The sequence below is a fragment of the Falco cherrug genome, chromosome 18 (assembly GCF_023634085.1).
Source record: "Falco cherrug isolate bFalChe1 chromosome 18, bFalChe1.pri, whole genome shotgun sequence".
Lineage (NCBI taxonomy): Eukaryota > Metazoa > Chordata > Aves > Falconiformes > Falconidae > Falco > Falco cherrug.
Window position 1 is genome coordinate 2,645,055 of NC_073714.1, and position 24,050 is coordinate 2,669,104.

A 24,050-nucleotide genomic window follows, 5' to 3' on the forward strand; every position below is an offset into this window, starting at 1 on the left:
CCCATCGCTGAACCTTTCTACTAGCCCGTGGGGAGGCAGCTGTCACACTGCTGTACCTGGCTGGACACAACAGTGATTTCAAGAGGTCAGACAGCAGCACCGTTAGCATTCTCAACGATTTCAGTGAAACTACATGAAAAATCTTCACTGCGTTGGTCAGACTCTCTTTGTATTCCGAGCAATAGCAACAGAGCCACCAGAAAATTCAAGATTCTGGGTTTTTTTCCTGCCAAGGTATCCTATTCCACAGCTACTGGAAGACACATTGCCAGTCACAGGGAGATACTGTGAAATACCTAGCAAGGTATCATCCTAGGGCCGTGTACAAAGAGCAAGAGAAGCACGACTGAGTTCTCAGGCAGCAAAGCCACAGACCACAGCCCTTCTACCTTAAAATTTCTTCCATTAACAGGCTGTAGCCAGGAATGCTTCTCCCAAACTGTCTGAAAAATTGACAAGCTATCAGAATTAAAACATTTTACGTCTTAGCAGGCACATACATGGCCTAAGACATTCCCTCAGGAGAAAGCTCAACTACTTTCTGTTCTGGCAGTCTTACAAGCGTGACCTTGGGCACAGAGAGAATGAACCCCTTGCAGTATGTTTGGTGTATTCACACTGCTACCAAGTATGCTCACACAGGCTGCTGGGAGACAGTCTGACGAACGGAAGGGGAACAGAATGCAAATACATTCAGCTGCTCCATCGGCCAAACACTCAGAATGGTACAGACTTACGCAATGATACATTCCAAAATGATTTGGTGAAAAGTGACAAAGTTCCAGATCAATACAGCTAGTATGATGGCTTCCAATAAGGCCAACTATTCCCAAGGCACTAAACTAAAGCTGGTAATTCCAAGCAATACTCTTCATGACTACAAACCCGAGCTACACTTATTCAGCTGACCTAGTAACAAAAAAACCCAAGACAAAACAACACCCAAAAAAGAGATACCCAATTCCCTTAACTTGTATAATCCTATTTAAGCATATGTTGGATACTGGAAACATACAGTCTTCTACAGTCAAGACACAAAATTCTCATTTTATGGATTTCAGAACTCCGAGAACAAGCAGATTAATCAGGAACATGGTTTGGAACATTCTAACTAAAAATTCCTGCAGCTCTTCCCTCATGTCACCCATGTTTTTATCTTTGACAGTAAATCAATACTGGCTGTTAATTCAAAGCATAGCATTTATGTGTTTGCACACGTTTACATAGAAAATGAGGGGCAGTGATTTCCCAAAAGCTATACTGCTTTTTACAAAAAGCAAGAAGTTAGATTTGTGGGACTAATTAAGCATAAGATGACTCTTTTTTGATCCCTTTACACTGTATGCTAGCCTTCAGAATGTTATTATCAGCACTGAGGCATAACTCAGGAACTCAAAGCCACCTTATAATCAACTATGGAAGTAATATGGAATAGATCTTATTCTGAGTGTATGTAAAAAAATGCAAGATCAATCATCTTCAGGTAAAGTAGCACTATTGTGCCAATTACATAAAGTATAATTAACCACAGAGGATAGCTGTCTTCACAGCATTTTGTAAATAAAGGTTTACTTCTCATCTGTCAAACCTCTTGTGGTTAACCAAACTTTTTTCAAGTACATTTAGATTATCTGATCTGTGGTAGTTTGCATCACACGTACACCAGAGTCTGCAGAAGAAAAATAATGGATGCAAATCCATTCAACAGTTTGTTTGCAAATCAAGTGTAAAGTTAAGAGTCTGCTTCCCTATTCGTTGTGTCAACCCACAAATCCTCAACCGTCTGGTTTTAGATAATATTCTGCTAAAATATTAAAATACACATTAACAGAGTAACACTAATCACTCTTCAAAAAAACCCAACAAAACATAGCTATGGGACTATTGATGCACCAGTTCTGTAATACAACATCCACACTCAGCTTTTTCTCAGAAAGAAAACAGTTTGGCCAAATACTTTGTTTTCTATATAACTTAAAATAATACAATTGCCAAGGACATTAGGGACAGCAATGAACATAAAATTAGTAATTTCTTTTGCTAATTGTGGTGAACAGAGCCACTAAAAATACGGTATTTTGTTAAGACTTTAAAAGCCAGCCAGTTCTAATTTAAAATCCTCAGAGCTTCAAGCTGCCCATTTATTTCACTTACATGAAGTATTTGCCCCCCTTCCAATTTGTCGTTGCATTCTCTATTCCTGTCAAATCAAAAGCCTCTTTCTGTTCAGGCTCTGGTGTCAGGCTCTGGCACAGCTGCCTAGAGAAGCGGTTGGATCACCATCCCTGGAAGTATTTAAAGGTGTGTGGACGTGGCGCTTCAGGACATGGTTGAGTGGTGGGCTCGGCAGCGCTGGAGTAACGGTCAGACTTGATGATCTTAAGGGTCTTTTCTGACCTAAACAATTCTGATTCTCAGAAGCTCTGCCTTCCATGAACTGAATCTGTTTCTACAGCTTCCAAAGTAGCCTCCTGCAAATGATTCTAACAACTTTCTTTTGTTCGTGACTCAGTACATTACATGAGCAGGCTTCTAGGCCCAGCACTGCAAGACTAATTGGTTTTCACCGTATATATAATAGAAAAGCTTGTAACATTCTCAGTCATAACTGTAGCAGGATAAAAAAAAAAAAAATTAAAAATGTAAATAGGCCTGAGAAGTCACATACTGCAGATGTAATTTAGGAGAGGCTATTTTTATACTTTAATTTTAATGCAATTTAACATATTGAACTAAAAATGGTTCCTTTGAGATGCACTGCAACATTCCAACTTTAACAGCTTCTCAAGTCTGAATGATAATGCATTGAATCTTAGCTGTGTGCCAATATTTTATTATTTAAAAAGTCATTCTCATTTAGGTTTTGATCCATTTTATGTTCCTTGACACAGATTAAGTTATTACAAAATTAATGAAAATTGTCTGCATGACAGCAGATTTTTTTCTTTGGGCCTGCAAATATAATTATCCACCCACAGAAGAGAAGGAAAAATGAAGAGAGGGTCTCTATTACTGACAGATACTGCCCTACATTTTTAACATAGGGAAAAGAACCTGCTGTCAAACATGCAAATCATTTCCGAGTAAGCACCTTCCCAAGGGACCATGTTTACAACAGATAAAGTAGTAATTGGGAATGCAGCAACTTTTGTTGTTATATTAGCAGGAAACAAGGCAGCATCAAAGCAAATCTCTGGTGAGGCTGCAGCATGCAAAGTCAAGTCTGTGGCAATTTTCCCTGCCAATCAAAGGATTTCCTCTGGATTTCACAAGCTTTGTAAGCCAGACCTCCTCATGAGTAGATCAGCGCTCCTCCCTTGAGGAAGGCAAACTAATATCCTTTGGTTTTAGTACGAGAAAGACAAGGAGAACTATGACAAGGGCGGACATCACATACCATTAACAAAGTATGAAAGAATACTGTTTACTACAAAAAGAAGAAAAGTCGTTTAGCGGACCATTTGGCTTACTCCTATATTCTAGAAGTCGGAAACAACCAGCTTTACCTCTAGAAAGCATTATCAACAGTGGCAACTAACAAGGCAGTCAAGACATGACTTCGGATGCTGTAAATACATATAATTCACATTAAAACGTCCGTACACCGCACTGTACTGTCACCAGTGTCACAATCCTAGATATCAGTTAGAAATATTTACCAAATGCATTCACTAAGCTATCTTCACCTTACAGATAAGAAAAAAAATATTCTGTAGTCTGAGTGTTATGCATTTGGATCACAAACAAGACTTCATGTGATTCCCTTCCCTAAAGCATTATCAGCCTTCACATCACCTTTCTGAACACAGGGAGGCTCTCACAGAGGTGCGGTTGTAAGGGTGACCCACAACACCTGACCTGCAAGGACAACAGAAAGTCTCCTGCCTATTCATTAAAGAGAAAAAAATAGGAGTTAAAAGGATGGGTTTGTACAACAACTTGACACCTGGGAATGATGAAGTCTAAGAGCAGTTGGGGGATCATAGGGACAGCTTCCAGAGAGAAAGCCCATAGCACATTCAGTGCAAGGATAATAAGCATAAAGACTTCTGAAGTGAGTTGGTTTGGAAAGTAATAACTAAGAAAAACTGTAACATTCAACGTGCTCTATTTTTTTTTATTTTATTTTGTTGTTTGGAGTTTTAGAAAGTAATATCCACTTACAGATGCAGAATTGTTTGGGGTGACTTAAGGCTATTTAATAAAATTCTGCAATAAAACTATTATAGAAATATGTGATCTGGACAGCTAATACACAGCTTAAAACTTTTCACGTATTGTGAAACATGTGGAACATGTCAGGCCTAAAGCTTGTACGGTCACCTGAAAATGAAACTAATTCAGGGAAAAAACCCTACAAAACAATCAGCGCCCATCACGGCATCGCAAAGCGCACGGACACATGCTCCCTTGCCAGTACCTTCTAATCATACACATATTCCTGAAGTCCACACAACAGCCAGCTTTATGTTTTATTCACAACCTGCTCCAAGTCAGATCTAAAGCCGTTGTCCAAGAGACAGAACTGATTTCAATAGTAAAATTTTAGTGAGTTGTATGCTTTCTTCTCTCCCCCATCTCACAAGCACTGAAATCCTTCCCCAAAAGCTTTAAGCTGAAGAACCCAAGTTAAGAGCTTGAAATGAGGAAACCAGAGGCTTATTGTGCACAGCCTCAGGAGTTATGCTGATCAGAAAAATGGTGATTAGAAACTGAGCCCATGCTTCTGGATAGTACGTTAATGCCATCACCAAAGTACCCACACCCCCGCTCGCTAGTCTTTAGTACTGTTTTCTTTCCATCTTGCTCTCTCTCCAGCTTCTGGCCTACCACGCTACCATTTACTACATTGGATATACCACAGCTCACAGCAAACAAGATGAGTTTAGCCTTTAATCTAGCTACTTTCTAGGCAGAATGCCTACATGAACTCCAATGACATTTAAAATTGCTCACATGTCTCCAGTGTTGGTGAAGGCCATTTGTGATGATAATACCATTAAACAGTTGTCAAGACAGATTTGAGAGAAGTCAGCAGTTTAAGGTTCCAGAAAGTGTTTTTCAGCCTTTTATAAAAAGCTAGGGAATCTGTAAGACAAAGATATTCTTTTGAAGTTTCTTTTAAAAATGCAGACATTGAGACATGACATTCATATTTCTGATAAGCAATAATTTATTAGTTCACAGCGTTACTAAGAATTTCTCAAACTTTTTAAAAGCCAGCACTGTTCTGTATTTTTTATCTCTCACGGCCAGACTGATACAAAGAACTGTCTGATAGCGATATTCATAGGTGAAAGGCATCTATTTAGGTCATCTCTTCTGCTTGCCTTCAAGTGCAGAATTATTCCTAGTAAAACATTATTTGTATTAGACTCTCTGGGGCTAAGATAAGTCAAAAGAGGACAAAAGACATACTGGCTGTGTTTACCTTGCCACTTTAGCAACTGTAAGGCATCTCTGCAGACCAGACGCAAAAGTTATGCATGCAGAGACCCTGAAAGCATGTCTCAAGTGCCTGTGGCTGCAGAACGCCTTTTCAGGCTGAGAATTCTCCAGATGTCTCTGTGCTCTCTGAAGGTGCGTACGACTCTAGACAGTCACGGAGGATACTGGAAAAAAAAGACACCATGTGGCTGGAAGGCAGGAGGGACAGGGCTCATGGCAGGCTTACAGTCTTCTCCATAGCCTTAAAAACCACCTGCATTGATAGAGTGAACGTATCTTCCTGAGCGTGGCCTGATGGCTGGGAGTTTCAGCACACTGTGAGTTTAATTCCTAAGTTTTTGTAAACGTTTTGATAAAGGACAGTTCTAAGGAATTATTTTTAGAAAGACAAAAGTAATAACTTTGCAGATATTTGTAGAAAACTCCTTTCGGAACACAACATAAAATAAAAATTATTCTCACCTGCCTACTCAGCACCAGCTGAATTCTTTCTAGAGCAGTACCCAAATTTGCAGCACCAACAAACAGCAAACTACACATTCGTAACTCAAAACTTTTATAGGTTACTTTTGTTTTCTGTATATGATTTATAAACATACACACATAGACGTAATGCTTTGTGTACAATATTTAGGAAGTCTCATCCACAGAGCTGCAGCAGAAAACAAAGTCTGATGCAGTATCAGTATCTTGATCAAAGGAGTATGAAATTACCATGTAGCCTCCTTACGATAGCTTTGGAAATTTTTCTCTCCAAAGCCCTCTGATAAAGGTGAAAACTAGGAAAACTGTTTCTGGAAGAAACACCATACATAGACAACCAAATTAAAGGTAATCATGACAGACTCAAATGAACTCACTTTGGAATTAGTGCAAGACGATTTAGTTTGTGCAACAAAACCAAACTCATGCTATAAACCTAGATGAAAGAATTAGAAATACGTATGCAAAAATGCAAAAAGAGGTGCAGTAGGTCAAAGAAAATACTCTATCTGCTTCAGTCTTTCTGAGTTAACGATGGAAAACAGAGGATGCAAATCTCATTGATAACTCAGCAATCCAGTAAAATAAGGAAATTTCATTCAGACTCTTTCCTTCCCTGCTCCAAAACTTCACAGTATGAAGTATTTGAATAACTACTAATATTTTTTCTTAATAATTACAGAGCAGTTGATAAGCATACTGGCATATACAGAAACGTCTGCCAAAAATCTAATATAAAGAAATTCTCTGCAATTTTGTAATAATAGTCAAATACTGAGACTACTGAGGCAGGCAGACATCTTAGGTTTCACACTGTTTTTTTAAAGACAACTACCACTTCTAGAGAAACAGTCATACGACAAGATCTAGATATGAAGAACCTTGAGGTTTGAATTGCTATTAATAAAGACAAGAAACCAAACACAGTTTAACAATGTTGTGACATTTAAACAGCAGGGCACCGTGCTTTTTTGCTATTCTAGTCATGGTAAAAAGCCACTCAAATACTACTTCACAGGGCAACTTAAAATTAGGGAAAACTATTAATAACAAGGAGTTACTATGTAATTTTACAGAAGGAGGAGGTATATGTAAAACAATCATGTCTCAAAGAAATCTCAGAATAATAATCAGCAGAAAACCTGTTCACAAAATACATGTAACAGAGATGTTCCAGCACTCAAGAAATCTCACTGAGAGAAGCTGGGAACATAACCCAAAGTCTCCTGAAAGGTTTTAGTAAGCCAGGGCAACACTGGGATTTCACAGCAGAGTGGAAGACGGACAGAATATTCTACAATATCAGGCAAGATCATAGTCTAGGTCACATGTAAAACCACAAATAGAACCCTTTCTCTACAGAACATAATAAATATCTTTAAAACTGCTATTGCAGGCCCTGTTGAAGCATGTTACGGGGTGGTTTATGTCCTGATTACATGCAGCTGCTTACACAAAGTCCATCTTTTCCTTGTCAGATGGATTTCTTCTGCAGCTAATTGGAAGCCAGAGAACTCTGCTTGTGAAAGCCAGCAGCTATTGCAGCCTGCCTCCACTAGAATTTGTCTTCTGAAAATATAATGAGGTCATTTTTAAAAGATGCAAATAAATGGAGAGGGGAAAGAGGAGGAGAATCCAATGAGCAATGAGACAGTCCAGGTTATTAACTAGCATAAGATGAGAGAAAGGAGGTGGTACTATTCAAAATCCACACCTTTGCTCAGTAGTTGTTGCTGTGAACACAACTAAAACATAATACTGGCAATTGGTCTTCATTTGGCAAAGTGTGATGCAGGCTAGGAACAATTTACAGGCTACGGGCAGTTAATTCTTTCTTTATTCTCTTGTATATTACAAGTACAGGTCTACAAGAACGCAATGGTGGTTTTTTCCTGTTTCCTCCACTCAGAACAGATGAGCAATGCGCACAGTGTTTCCTTCTGCTATAAGTAAGTGATTATTGCTTTTACTTGACATTTGTTATCCATTTTCCCATCAATGCCCAACCCAGGGAACTGACTCCAGAACCTCCCCTCTGAACGCCACGTGGCACACGCTCTGCCACAAGTAAGTGTCCTTCCATAAAGTAAGTACAAACCAAAAAAACCTAAAATGTAAGTGAATATTTGTTGAAATAGCCCCCACCAGTCTTTCATTTCTGCTGTGCTCAAAATGCAGGCTAAATCAAGTAGTTTACAGGCATCTACTGGAAGATATAAACCAAGCAAGAGAACAGCTTCAGCACATGCACTTTCAGTGTTTCATTAATTCAGTAGCTTCCTAGCTTATTCCAGTGTGGAAGAAGACTTATTCTTTATAAACATAAGGATTTGCTGCATAGTATTCTATGAAAATTTAGGATTGAGCTAACAATTGTACAGCTTGCCCAAACTACTGCAGTATCAGGTTCATTCTTTGTATCCCTGCAGTACTGAAGAATGAGGGAGAACAACAAAGGAGGAACCAAGGCACAAATAATGAATTTCACTTTCTTAAATTTCACTCTAGACCATCGCTATCTGTTAAGAGGAAAACAAACCATAAAGGGTGATCAAGCGCTCTAGACAACCCACTGAAGGTAGTCTAAAGCCTTACTCATTGGCTGAGCCCATCAACCAGAAAAGCCTTGTCAGACCAGATCTAGATGTGCTGAGTTATAGGTTACAAGGGGGTAATCTCCTAAGAGCAAGATAAAGGGGATTTCAGTTTAAATGCCGATTTCATTATGCGACTAAGCACATTGTGTATTCTCACATCAGCATCTCAGTTATCACTTCAAGCATGGAAAGCAGACACAGAATCAGGGACAGCAAATGCTGATTATGAACTCAGTTTCGTACTGTAGCAGACACACTACATTTAACTTACATGCTCACAATGAGCAGCCTACGAGGAGTACCACCACCAGCAGGACAGTTACAACTTACTAATTTATTGACTCATCTTGCGCAAAGGGAAGGGTGTCATAGATGTTTTAAAAATGTAATGTGATCATTTCTATAGATACTACGCAGAATAACAAAATAACACAGCATGTTGGAGATTTCTATTGTACCCCAGCTTTTCAAATGTATATGTATTACCTTGTTGATTTCTGCACAGATACACAGTTAGGTGTTATACTCCAGTGGCTGGAATAAAATAGTGGAGGTTTTCTTAATTTTAACCCACTGTACAACTAGGGAGGCACTTTTTATATCACTACTTACATTCACCCAATTATGAAATGAATATTTGGTAGAGACTGAATTTACCCGAGAGGTACTGACCCTGTTTAAGTAGTGAAGTTTTCATTTCCATCCATCAAGAAGCTTGTCTATCATTTGAAAGCAAACATGAAGATAAAGAAAAGACTGCAAGTAACCATACTATAAATGAAATTACTTTCATTCTTACTTGCCTCAATGTCACTCATGGAAACCAAACCTTTCTGGATGCATCTTAGAAGTCACATACAGCAAATGAAGAATTGCTGAAAGATCCACATATCCTCCTCTGACTGCTGAACTGGAGGTAGGAAATATGTAGGCAACTCATACACCTACCCAACTGCGTAATCTTCTGTGAATCCTGTAGATCTCTAGTCTTCTAACCAGTCCCACAAAAACTATGCACAAATATGCAAACGTGTGTCTGCAGGACCACTAACAGCTACCCAACTTCTTCAATTAAAGTCTTAAAAGATTCTTGACATGATAAAAAGACACTCTCAATAGTCACCTTGTCATTATCTTCTCTTTATGAAAAGAACTCACTTTGTGTTGTTACTGAGAAATTTGTATTGCCAAATCAGTGGAATAGGTTACTACAACAGTAATAGCCACAGGAGATTTGCTGATCTCCAGCAGAAATAGCTTAAAGATAATGCAGAGGTCAAAATCTGTTTTCATAAATACAAGACATCACCTCAGTACTCTGTATAGAAGTCTATTCATGGAACAGTCTAAATCTTTATTAATACTTGCCAGTGACAAATCTGTTTTACTGGGAAGCCACTCAACAGCCAATATAATACATTCACCACCTAAAAAATAAGGCTACAATCCTTTGATCAACCCTATTTGCTCTACACTTCTAAGCAAGTTCTTCCAGACAATGCACTAAAGCAAAACAAGTACCCTTGTTTCCAGTATTTTAGTATTAAAAACTATCAAGATGCATTGTCTGTGGACAGCTACGTAGCAATAAATATTACAAAGCAGTCTACACAAAAAGGGTTGCAAAGGTGACTGTAGCCTGCTTAAAGTCATAGCGCTACTAGCAAGCGGAAATCACAGATACATTAGGACAGCAGCAGCAGAATGCTTAGCTGCCCTGATCAAAATCCAGCTTGCTCACTAGTATCTTGTACTTCCTTCACAAAACCAACACACATGTAACACTGTTCTGTACCAGTATTTCAAGGACAGCTGGGGAATGGCTGAAATACTACATATGAGTTACCCACTTTTTCTGCATTAAGGAGACAACAGAGACAAGGAATTGCAACAGAACTTCCTTCACTAACAGAGAAAGCGGTATGTTGCAACATCCCTTTTGAGGCACACATCACTATCAAGAGCAAAAATAATAGCTGTGTTTCATTGCTATGATACGTGCAGTATCAGATGCTTGAGCAGAATTTCATGAATTGTTTTTATTAAACCACTGAGACAGCACTTTAAATAGCCATGAAGAGGGTTTCTCTTACTGCTGCAAGAACAGCTTGGGCTTAAAACAAGTTCTGTGCTTGTTCCTAGGAATGGAAGCTATTTTATTTATATAGATTGTATTTCCTCATCCTCATTCCCTGTCTAACTGCTATCTCTTTTCAATCTCAGATCCAACTTAATCCCACAGAGGCAAGAGAAAAGAAAATCTTCAGCCTAAACCAAGAGAAAAGCACTAGAAGACAAACAAAAAAGCAGCTAACAAATAATGAAACAATGTTTCCACCTGGAGGTTTTTAGATGTCAGCTACATTTTGTTGAAAATACTGGAAATTTGAAAGTCACACTGGAAACTCCATGAAGTAAGCATGGTGTGTGAGCACAACGCATGTCGCAACAGATAATAAAGGATTTCACCACAAAGCTTGGTTAAATAAGAAGTCTTGATAATACACATTGAAGTGTTTTGAAAGATAGTGCAATGTGTTCAATTCATTCACAGCAAAAAATCACCCTCTCTAGCTTGATTTGAAGTTTTTTCAAGAATGCACTTTAGCATTACCAAGCTAAAGTAATTACATAAAAATGGAAGCAAACTTCCCTCAGCTGTGGCAGATCTCATTATAACAAACTACTGTTTATAGATGTTATTTATTCCATATGCACTTGACTCCCCTTTATTAAGTGATCCATTTCTCTTGCATTATCTTATTAGAGATACCTATTTTAGAGGCAAAAGGTTGCTTGGAAGTAGCAACATGCCTATGTGGGAAGGGAACTTTTTCTCTCCTTTCCTTCCCCCTCCAACATTACTGCAGGAAAGAACAATCAACTGTGGAAAGACTGGAACAGTTCAATGGGCATAAAAGAGGTACTAGTAATAAATTAGAATATTGCAGCCCTCTTTATGGGTTTCAGACATTGCTTCACAACTGATACCATACATGAATTTTAAGCTGGCTGCTGGGTCAGGCTAGCTCTGGAGAAGCACGACAAGCCATTACTATGCATCATCATCAGCTAGGGCTTAATAGTGAGCCTTCACCGCAGAGAAATACAGCTTGCTTGCAGGACACTGGAGCCCAGATCAGAATGAGTATCTCCTAAGTTACTCTAGCAACAGCAGAGCTTTTTGCTCTCCCAAAAGTTCAGATTCTTTGCAGGTGGAATGCCCCTTTACAAGTACCTGTGCAAAGATCAACCCCATCTAAAGTAATCAGAAGCCAACTTAGAGCACAGGGTCCCCATTATTATTATTATTATTTTAATCAAAGCTTGTTTCTACAAGTTTCATTTGAGGCTGAGTCAAAATTCATTGCTTCCCTTTTTGTGTGACATGTGACATTCCTTCTGCGTGACATGGCAAAAAGACCCACAGGGCAGCAAACTGTAGTCCTATGTGTACAAGCCAATGTTTTGGCTGGACACGATATGTCATTCTGTCACTGGCCAGCTTAAAAAAAAAACAAACACACAAGAACAACAAAAACAGAAAGCAAGAATATGCAGCTGTTTACTTCCAGATGTACTGCGCACTGAAAAAAATGAAGCAGGTACTCCCCCACCTCCGTAACAACTCTTGAATTAATGGGGTTCCTTCCTGTCTACCCCATATGAAAAACAGCTTGATCCCCTATAAAACATTTTATACCTTTAACAAAGCATTATAAATCTAGATCAACTAAAGCATTTCCAAAGAAAAACAACCACCAAACCTCCACTGTGTGAGCTGTGAGCATTCTGTGGATTTTTACTGTGTATGCCTGCAAAGAAAGCAGGGGTTAAAAACACGAACCAAAACCAGGCAAAGTCCTATTTTCCAGTAGCAGCTTTTTCTACCTTCTCATGTGAAGTTGCTTTAGAGGTGAAGTGTGACAGGCCAGGATGACGGAACATTCCAGGTTGCATGGTACTGCAGCAGGTGCAGTACAGCTGAACGCAAGGGGACCGCAGAGCGGTTGTTACTTGTTTCCATTGTGACAGGTGTATCTTTTGTCCCCACAGGACTGAGGAGACTGTAACTGTAACTGACATTCTGAAAGCACAAAAACCTCTCGAGAATAGTTCTGCTAGGTTCTTAATGGCTATGATTTCATTGAGGGGGGCTTGTAGGCTGGCTAACCACCACCACAGCAGGCAGCAGCAGGAGTCTGAATTAGCTCCAATACATTTAGTCTTATTTTATCTTTTACGTGAGGTAAATCTCTAAAGAGAAACAGCAAACAGTCCACACAATGCCAGAACATCTGGGCAGCAGAAAGAAGGTCCTTCACCTTTCACCTCCGCTACCCCTTCATTCAACTAGAAGATGCCAGAGAACATTTATAGAGTATTTCAGTAACAGTACTTTCAAAAAAATATAGAGGGAGATCAGTCAGTTTTCTGTACCCCTCCTCCCTTTTACTAACATTGCTCCTGCCCTTTGAAAAAAAAACAAAATCTCTTGAGTGCTTTCATATCTTCAAGGGGTAAAAGTGCTAAAGAGCATGGCTGTATTTCAAACACAAATGCACAAATCAGTTCATGGCTGCTGAAGCTGTTCTACTGGAAATGGTAAAACCAGCCAGCTAGAAATGTCACACAGTTACAGACACAACCTTACATCAAATAGGTGATGAGAGCTCAGAACACTGTGGTCACCATTTACAGTGTTTTACTAGTCTGCTCCCCTCCTACCACAGTATTCCATCACTGTTCAGCTTGTGAAGGGGTCTTGCTCTTACATTTGCCAGCTTTTCTGCATTTAATGTATTCATCAAAAAAAACCCTTGGTGATTAGAAACAGCAAACTAGAGAAAAGCACTAAATAATATTGGAAACTGAAAGTCCTTAAATTATTCACAGATTTCAAACAGTTTTTTAAGTACACCGTGGCATTTCAATAGCCATGTAATTCAGTCTGACATCATAAACTACAGCACTGTGATGCTAATTTGGGAGACGATTACAGCTGTAAGAGGTTGATTCAGTCTTCATTTACACATAATCTGTGGTTTGTCTTACGAAAGGACTAAGGATCTGCTAAATTCTAAATTTTAGGGGTGCATCACTCCACCCAGATGTAGCTAAAATAATTCCACTAACCAAACAGTAACAACACCTCATTACAACTCACTAGTGGTTAGCATCACTGAAAACTTTCTAATTTTTACCTACAACTTAGTGAAATATCATATATGCTGCAAAATCTCATGATAACCTTCTGACGAAAAATTCAGCATGTAATATGATAGTGAGATCTTACTTGCTGGGACTAATATCTATCACCATACACTCTCCTTTTACTACTGCACTTCTAATCGTTGAACTGCAAGACCTTTGTGAGGGCATTATTATAGTTACGTAAGTCAAAAGTTACAGCCCAGGGCTCTCACTAAAATCAGGGAGTTTCTCCACCTACTATGTACTCTTCTCTCTCCTCCACAGAGTTTGTATGGGGAGGTGGAAGGAAGATACAAGTGTTCGCGTTCTATTTCTTTAGGGCATCAAATGAAGTTATACCAGTTTATCTCTTAGAAACTTAACACATCGCTGTCCACTTCAACATGTGGATGAAGATATGATGGCTCAGAAGATAAGAAACCCAATCTTCAGGGCCTTTTCCTTACACTAGGGTACATCAATGGGAATTTTGCTACTCATTTTATGGAGTAGGAAGAAAACCATCACAAGGGTAACCCTGATTTTTATTCTCACTATTCCAATTTCTCATTAATTCCTTAGGAAGGAAGCAAGGAGAGGTTGGCACGTCAGTTGCTAAATTACAGCTCTCAAGCTTGAACTGTTAAGCCATGTTTAGTACAACTCAAAACAGAAAACACTACACAATCTTTAGGAAGAATTAAAGATACAAGAATGAGAGCTTGCATTCAGGTAATTGAAACAAAGTTATCAAGCTCAGCATAAGGCAGGTACCACGTTACTAACTCCCAGATTCAATCAAAATAGAGCAGGAATATTTAAATTGTAGTCTAAATTAGATCTGCAACAATCTTCACAGAAATAGGCAAGTCAAGTAGCAAAGTTATCTTTGGAAAAAAATCTATTAACCATAATGGAATGATAATCCTCTTAGATTCATTGATGCTGACAGATTAAATACTTTAAATTCATCTTTTATTTTGTTAGCTCATTTGACACAAAATAAGTCCTACGTTTTTAATATTATAGTGGGAGTAGAAGGAGTTTTGCTGTTACTGTGGCAAATTCAGTAATAATGGAATGCCTCTGGGTATTCAGTAGAACTATAAACGATGTTACCAGATGACAACTGGAAAGGACTAACTTGCTTCCACTTTCAACATACTACCACTATTTATTAGAAACCAAATTAATTTTACTGAATTTGCTTTCTATTTAGAAGAAGCCTAAAAAGCTGGACTGATAACAAGAAAGAATGCACAAATAAACATGTTTTCCCTATAACAAAGTTAAAAATAGGGTTACATATACAAAAATAGGGTTAAATATACTGCCAACCTTCTGCTCCTGAAGTCAGGCCGGCGTACCTCCAACAATGGAGCAGCCTGAAAGCTCCAAGCAATCCTCCTCTGTTCTCCTCCGAGAAACCGCCGTGCTTCAGCACCAGCAAAACACCTTACAGCAATGTTTCTCAGTCCCAGATGCAACTGCCAGACAGACTCCCCAAACCTACATACAGACCCTTTCTGCTCTACACGAAAGCCCTAGCTACAAGATTACTTACTGTCCTGGTATTTTACTCACAAAACCTTTCAAAAGGCTAGTTTCATACTTTGGTTGATCAAAATTAAATGTTGAGACCTGGAAACTTTTCGTTATACAAAATTATTCACTGCATAGCCCTTTGCAATAAATTGAGATGTTAGCATTCACTCAAAAATAAATAATATATACCAGGCCTGATACCGCTCTAGGTTATTACAGGTCCCAAAAACCTCAACCAACATCAGAATGAATGCAGCAGGCAGAAAAAAAAAGACAAATCTCCAGCATCTCACTTCATGTTACTCCATCTTAGCTTAAGATATACCAAGTCACTTCAACCTTGGATCTACACATTTGACCCATTGATTCTATCAGGATTCTATAGTTTATAATGCTAAATACGCATTTTTTTCACTGCTATATTTATCACCAGAATACTTGTCAGCTCCTTTTACTCTTTTTATAAAAGGGAAATCACTTATTATTTGACTATGAGCCATATAAGGAGGCTCAAAGTCTTAAGAACGCACAATTTTCCAGGAAAAGAATATATCCAGAATTATAAAGCTATTTTAACAAATCTGTATTATTGCAAAATTACTTTGCTCTGAGAACTACATGATGTGAATAACAACATTCAGAATTTTATCTGGAAGCCTTCATTTAGGATGTACTGCTAAAGAGGAATGACATGCATTAAGTATATGCACCGGCTACTGCCTTCAAGTGTGTCCCCCCTACTCACAACTGACCTGCGGTACAGAGCTCCGACAGGCGAAGTGTTGTTAACCGCTACCCAACACAACGTTTTTATTTCAAACAGCCCATGTTCTTTACAGCCAAGTTGAAAGACACAAACCAAAAAGTTCCAACTCAAAACTAGCACTGTATGTGTCAGCAGCAGCAAATACCTCCTGAATCATAGAACGGTTTGTGTTGGAAGGGATCTTAAAGCCCACCCAGTGCCACCCCCTGCCACGGGCAGGGACCCCTCCCAGCAGCCCCCAGCCCCGTCCAGCCGGGCCCTGGGCACTGCCAGGGATGGGGCACCCACAGCTGCTCTGGGCAGCCCATGCCAGCACCTCACCACCCTCACAGCACAGAATTTCTGCCCAATATCTCATCTAAGTTTACCCTCTTTCAGTGTAAAGCCATTACCCCTTGTCCTATCGGACAAGAAGGTAGAAGTTGAAATTAATATTTCAAAGAGTAACAGCTTACCACAGATCTTTAGCAGTTTTAAATCTGGCCTAGAACACAGCTAACCTGAAGCATCTGTCACCATAAAAGTCATAGACACATCTGTGGAACCGCAAATCAGATACGGCTTTACATGAAAGGTTGAATTCAATTAATAGAGCAAATTTGTTTTTCTGTAATGCAATTCATTAATTGGAATGGTGCAAGTATAGAAGCAATTTTGTGAATAACTGTTCACAATTTATAAGAAATCTCCATGTTTGCTCTTTTTATGTTCACTGTCTGCCAGGATTCAAGCAATTCAATTCCACATGCAGAAACGCTCACAGAAAAGAAGTTTTAGATCCACAAAAGCACTTTCTGCTGAAAAAAAATTAAGCATATCTAACCACACAACAAGATAACACTTCTTTTAACCATTTACACATGAGCAACCTGCAATGGTATTTCAGTTTTCTGTGCAGCGAGTCAAAGAGCACTAAAACATGCACAGTACAAAATCCAAAATATTTGGTTTATCCTTCTACAAATAAAACTCTCATCAACCAGAAGCAGATTTTTCTCAAAAAGCTTTTTGACATTCAACACAAGTTAGACATAAAAGCCTGTTAAATGTTATTTTAATTCTCCATTCAGCCTAAAGACAAAAAGCAGGTCTCCTGGAAAAAGGCAGAAGCAATTTTTAAAAAGTTTTCCTCTTGTTGTTCCTATTGCTTTTTCAAAACAGGCATGGACGCAACAAAACAAAAAAGAGCTCGGCTATACTATTTCCATTCATTTTGACTACAATTTTTATGTTTAGACACATTCAATAAGCTCTATCTACAGATTAATTATGCACTTCTATTATGGCAGTTCAAGTATTCAAGCATCCATTGGACCTTCAAAGTACAGAGACCATTTAAAATTACGCCCGAACCCTTACTGGGCCGATACTGTACACAGGGCCAGGGAAGTTAACTCTCACCACAAAGTCACTTTCTGCAAGGTTACACACCGGTCAGCTCTGGAGCTGCAACTAAATCGCAGGTTCCCTAATTCCCTAGTCATGACAGTTACAGAACTGGTAATGACTGCAATTATACAGTCCAGACAGGACAGAAAACTGGTCTGTAGCATTCACAGACTGGCTGCTACAGCTTTATGCCACCTCCACCTTGTAAAGCTGCCTGGCATGCCCATTAAAGGCAGAGATTTTACTCAAAACATTTTTTTCTGTGAAACAGTAGATGCGTAGAGCACATACTTGGCATCTAAAGCGAGCCCCTTCACAGGCCAGCTTCCCCTTGGATGGCAACCTAGTCGTGGCCAGCATCAGTTGGATGCAGAGTGGCTAACCAGCATTAGGACTTGCCAGTTTGCATTGGTCTTCCATAGGAACTGTCCAGATGCAGGCTGCTTCTCCTTCAGTGGCTTGCCATAGGTTTGTGTCTTTCGAAAACTCTTCAGGACATTGTTATCCAGAAATTAAGGTCATTGGCGGCTTGTATTTTTCTCTTTCCGTGACACACTAAGCAGAGGTTTCCAATGAGATGTTCACAGTAAGAATTTCAAACATGTACGGTAACACTTCAGCAAAGCATATAAAGGGTAGGATAGCTGTGTGCTGAAATTCTGTTTACGATGCATGCATGTAATCTCACATATATATTCTTGTCTGAAAAACCACGTTAATACATCATTGTTCTACCTCAATACAGACACAGTATTGCACAGAGAATACCTTGTATAAGTAAATTAATTAGATACTGCCTATTCATCCTCTTCAATAATCCAAAAGCAAGCTAATTGCTGAATAAATTCAAGCCATGCTAAGCTTCCTAACAGAAATATTTTAACCGAAATGAACTCAGTGCATTAGGGCTTCACTGAGGTCTATAACTTTCTAAAATTCAAAAAAGAAACAGGCAAAAAGCAGACAAAAGCACCTACAGCAGTAATCGGCAGAATACTCATTAGGGTACATCACATTTGAGTGTAATTGCCCTCCAGCATCCCCTGCATGGAAGTTCCTATAAAGCATTTGGCACTAAACAGTATCAGGCAAGTAACTGCACTCCACCAACCAGAAGCCTGCAATAACGGTTTCTTTATTAACAGAATTTTTTTTAATGGTGTCAAAGAAGGCCACAAAAGGGTGGGTGGGGAGGGGAAGACGGTTGAAAATGTCATTGATCATAATAATGCAGGTGAACTACAAGGTTTAGATTACTTCATCTTGTACATGGTATTTGCATCTTCTAATGCCTACTTGCAAGTGCTCTGAAATGTGGTTTATTGACCTCTAACAAGATATGATGAAGCACAGAAAAATTCATACTTGCAAATACTCATGCTTTAAGCCAAGGCCACATGATACATGACTATAAAAGTTCTTTAAAAGAATAAACAGAAAACGAAACATTTTTGTATTTTATAGAAATGAATCTGACCATCTGCTTCACTGCAACAGCAGCAGCATCTAAAAACAACTGAAACAGCAGCCTCTGGTGTTAAAACTCTGTTCTTTTCCCCAGACTCCACCTTTCAACAGAAAGCAGGACTCAAAATACAGAAAAGATACATCAAGTGGCCCTGTGGAGTCCCTCGCACCATAAGTAATTTTCCATCTTAGCATACACCATACTATTTGTATTTGCCCTCTGCAATTCACTGTGGAAAATATCACCAGATTAGCTTCTATTCTGCCCTGGTGAAAATTCATCTTGATACGAGTCCTCATACTGTAATGAAGACGGAAATTTTTTTTCATGGCACGGAAAGCTCATTTCACCCCTGTACATCTCAAGCTTTATTCTCTACATCTGAAGAGACAGAAATTACACATCTCTTGAGGACATATATGAACAAGCACGTGTGTACAAAGGATAAACCAAGAAAAACCACCCCTGCAATACACCACCTTAAAGGGAGAAATTATCCTGTCTTTCCAAAAATTAAGTATTTTCACAGAGATGCATGTGTTAGAAAGCACATGATGGAGGCTGTGCACACCTCGCTTCCAGGACAGGATCACATGCGTAGCTCTTCAGGTTTTTGTTTGAGTAAAACACGGAAAACTTACTGCCATTCTGATCTGTGACATTCCAGAAATTCATAGTATGCTCCCTGTGCAAAGCAGTAATGTACTCAAGTATTATCAGAGTGCAAACTAAAACAATCCTCATAAGGATTATCATTCTATAAGAGACAAAACCAGAGCACATTCATGTCTTACACTCAAAAGGAATGTTCAGACTTTCCCACTCTTTCCTATGTTACAAGACAGCAATGAATGCAGAAAAAAATTCAGGACTGAACAGAAGCCTTAACAAAACTGGACAATGACTTGAAAAAAGATACACACATACATACTTCATGAGTTCCAAAATGTAATGTGACAACTTCTGCATCCTGCACCCAGATCTTTAGAGCCCCCAGATTTCCTGTGGTTTTAGAAAAAAATTATTTCTTTTGAAACCTTACTGAGCAATGCTATCCCTGTCAAACTGAGCCTGTATCATTGTGAAGATCTCAGAAAGGTGATAAACTGTTTAGTAAACAAACCCACATGTAAAGGAAGTTTGTTTTCTGAATAGTTACAAAGTTAAGCAATACAAACATTGACAGAGAAACCCATTTAACACACGACACACTTCAACCCTGAAGGATGGCTCAAAGCAGAACATGTGGTTTGCTACTGTAATGAAAGTTTTGTCCTAACAAACCAAAAATACAACATTATCTGAATAGAGTGATTTGAACAAAGTCATAAAAGAGATTCCTAAAGCACCCATGTCTTGCCTTAATTTTTGTTTACTCCTATGTCACTCATTAAGAATATTTCAAGTCTACACCTAGCTGAGATATTAATAACATGCACACTTTAAGATCAAATAAATCAATATGCTGACACAGTGCGTATTCAGTTGGGGCTGGCATGTCAGGAATATTTCAAATAGTAAACTGTTGAAAGTACTTACAAATAATCAAACAGCTTTACTCTCAGCAGGGTATCAGGAACAGAGAAAGAAAACTTGAGACAGTCTAATAAAGCATCAGAAATAAAATACTTTCTTTTGGATGCAGAAATCAGGACACCTAAAAAAACCCTCCCTACTCCGCTAATGCAGTGTAAACTCTGAAGCAGAGCTGGCCGCAGCAAGTCAACAACATTCCTCAAATAGAGCACCAGTGATAGCTCCTACACGGCTCTAAGCTGGTAACAATGAAGTACTCTGCAAATATGGACAGAATTCTCAGATACGCAAATGAAATTCTAGCCCACTTGAAATAAATGGAAGCTCATCTAATTTGCACAAGGGCATTATTAAATGCAAGACAAAAGGTACAATCAGGACACAGATAACTTGCACACCAATCCTGTCTTCACCACTAGATTTATTTCAGCATCAATAGAATTTGCTATTTTTACTTTCCTAAAACCAGCATTATTTCTCCAAGAGCTCTCCTGTCCAGAGGCTGGTTTGTTGTCTTGTTTGCTAGATGCAGAATAATACTTCAAATATGCAGCTTTCTGGACTGCATGTTATCAGTGCTTTTTATGTTAAAAAACAATTTAAAAAAATACTGCAAAATTTTCAGGCTCAAAGGAGATACTTGCTTCAACAGCTTACTGCCCACAGACCCACCCATATTCCATTAGGTAGCTTAGTGAAGCCTTTTATCATAATAAAATCAGCAGCAATATGCAGTGGCTACCAAGCCGTACAGTAAGTGCCATACTATTGGAAAAGGAAAATCCCTAAACAATGCTTGTTTAGAACAAAACGTACTCAGATCTAAGCCCAGCATGTAACACATAGCTTTAGGCTTTAATATCAAGACACAGAAGAATACTAATGTTCATGTTTTACAGACATCTTTATTCAGACACATGCAGCCCCAAATCAGTTCAATGCATCAATTAGATAATAAATATTAGCGACTCATTTTCAAATTACCATAGTGTCTTTGTAATTTTCCCTGTAAAATAAATGCCCAAAGCTATATATATGTATATTAATTCCAATAGATCTAAAATGCTGTGTGAAGAGTATCTACAATCATTTCTTTTTTGAATCCCCATTCAGAATAGAATCCTGGAATATAATGTTTCAAAGGCAGCTTTTAAACAACTTCATAAACTAAAATCTCACAGCTCAATGGGTTGTTAACTGCTTAAGCCAAAGCTACAAGTAAACACTATGCAACATCACAACTGACAGACTGCAGGCACCAAACTGATGAAAAAACCACACTGTTCTTCCTCAGAATAACGTCCAAAACCAACTCTGCTCCAGTCTAGAACTTGAAATGTCCTGTGTGGCAGATTTTAATTAAATAGTTGAATTTTTTTTCCTTAACAGCAACAGAAGAGCCACCCTGCTACACATGACTTGCAGTATGAAATTTCAGATGCTTACAGGGCCTGATCCTGACGTACCTCACGCAGTGCAAAACTGCTACGGAGTTGTACCAGACGTGTAAAACAAAAGGCAATAACCACCTCACACCACTAATACACATGCATTCTTTTGCAGTCACAGGTGTTTCTTGACGAAAGTGCTAAGAAATACTAGACTTCATTCTAGACTCATCATTCATTTCACTGTTCTGTGAAGCGTGTGAGGGGTTTGTTTGTTTGTTTGGAGTTTTTTGGGGTTTTTTTCCAAAGAACCACCAAAAGGCCATATTTTATCCGTTACACAGGAGCCTCTCAGAACTCCCCTCTGCTGGACCAGTCACTGGACTTGACAGAGCACAGCAGGCAAGGGGCCAGCGAGGCTCCCAGGAGCTGTGGCCAGACGCCACAACTTGCCAGCTGCCCGCGGATGAGTTCCTATACAGAGCCCAAACCCAATACAGCGCACACAACAGAAAATGGAAGCACAGACACAATGGGCACGCAGAGAGCCCTCCACAGAGCTGCTAGCATCCAAACAGCGAGAGCAATCTTTTAGGACTTAACAAGTCCGATTACTCCGTTCTGTAAAAATAAGCCATCTGTAAAAATGTGTGATTACAGACTCAAAATACAGAAACTATGTCTTATCAACAGCAGAAGGGATAAGGTAACGCTCGGTTGCCCCCTGCTCCCCAGGCACCCCCAGGACTTTGACAAGTCCAGCAGCGCCAGCCCAGGTGTCAGGGATGCCAGCCGGCGAGGAGCTGCCCGCATCCTTGGGCTATTTACCCTAAAGAGATTGTGTCACTCACGTGATTTACCAGGGAAAAGTTTAATTAAAAAAAAAAGGGCTCCCAGCATGTCAAATACCTCACAGGTACGTTAAAAAATACACGCGCTCAGGTGTATGCGCACCCAGCCTCAGGCGCTGGCGTTCTCTGCCAGGTAATCAGATTCCCGCTGCCAGACATCACCGACCGTCCCCAACCCCACCATTTCGGGACAGCCCCAAGTCGCCAGGGCTATCGTGACTATGTCACGAAGACGGTGCCCAAAGGATCCACGCACACGCTGGATTCCCAGGGATGCTTGTGCACCTCAGCCTGGAGCCCTCCCTGCCCACGAAGCCACCACTCGCGGTACGTTACCTCGGCTCCCGGGGTCGGAGGGACCGGCGCCACCACCGCTCCGGCCGCCGTGCCCCTCGCTCCCCCCGCACGCAGCTCCGCCCGGGCCGTCCCGCCGCAGCGCACGGTGCCCCGGCCCGGGGGGGGGGGAAGGGAGGGGCCGCCCCGTCCCCGTCCCGGGGGGCTGGGGGGGGTCTCTCTCCCTGCCGGGGTCTCCCCTCAGCCCCGCAGGCGACAGCCGCCGGGCGCGCGCCCCTCTCCCCGGCCGCGGAGGCGCGGGAAAGCGCACGCGGCAGCACCGCCGGCGCGCGCGGAGCAACCGGTGGGACCCCCCCACACACACACACCCACCCCGCACCCCCCTGCAAACTTGCCGCCGGCACGGCTGCGGGCTGCCCGGCCGGGGGGACAGGCGAGCCCCGGGGGCGGCGGGTGCCCGCTTACCTCGCAGCGCGGCCGTCCAGCTGCAGAGCCCCAGCAGCAACAGCAGCCGCCGCTCCGGGCGCGGGGGGCAGCTGCTCCGCGCGGCCCCGCCGCCCATCCTGGCCGCGCAGCCCCGCGCCGCCGGCGGCGGGAGCGATGCAAAGCTCCTCGCGGTCCCTCCGGAGCCGAGCTCAAGCCAGACAATTCGCCTCTTTTTTTTTTTTTTTTTTTTTTTTTGTGGGTTAGGGGTTTGGTTGGCTTTTTTTTTTTTTTTTTTCCTTCCTCTTCCCCCTTCTTTCCCCGCCTCCCCTCTCCCCCCCTCCCCGCAGCGGCGGGAGGCGCCCCGCGCCCGGCCGGGCGAGGCGAGGGCGGGCAGCGCCGGTGCAGCCGCTCCGCTCCGCTCCCCGCTCCAGCCGCCGCCGGCTCGCGAGCGGCGCGCGCGCCCGCAGCCCTAATGAGCCGCCCCGCCCCCGCAGCCAATTAGGCGCGCGCTGGGCGGGCTCTGCCGCGGCAGCGCGGGGCCGGGATGGTTGGGGGGGGGGGGGCAGGGCAGGTGCGCCTCGAGCCCCCCCCGCCTCCCCCCGCGGTCGGGCCCGGACCCCGTGCCCCCTCCGCGGGGGTGCAGGCGCAGCTGCCGGCGGGCGCACT

At 41.0% G+C, this 24,050-nt stretch overlaps 1 protein-coding gene across 2 annotated transcripts in view; it reads right to left on the reverse strand.

Moving 5' to 3' along the window:
* UNC5D (unc-5 netrin receptor D) overlaps positions 1-23,641 on the reverse strand; it is a 168,446-nt gene extending 144,805 nt beyond the window's left edge. For both annotated transcript variants that reach the window (XM_055696359.1, XM_055696358.1), the window contains exon 1: positions 23,424-23,641. In XM_055696359.1, the coding sequence (XP_055552334.1) occupies positions 23,424-23,520 (97 nt within the window). In that variant the 5' untranslated portion in view covers positions 23,521-23,641. The remainder of the gene's footprint in view (positions 1-23,423) is intronic.
* Between the last annotated feature and the right edge of the window lie 409 nt (positions 23,642-24,050).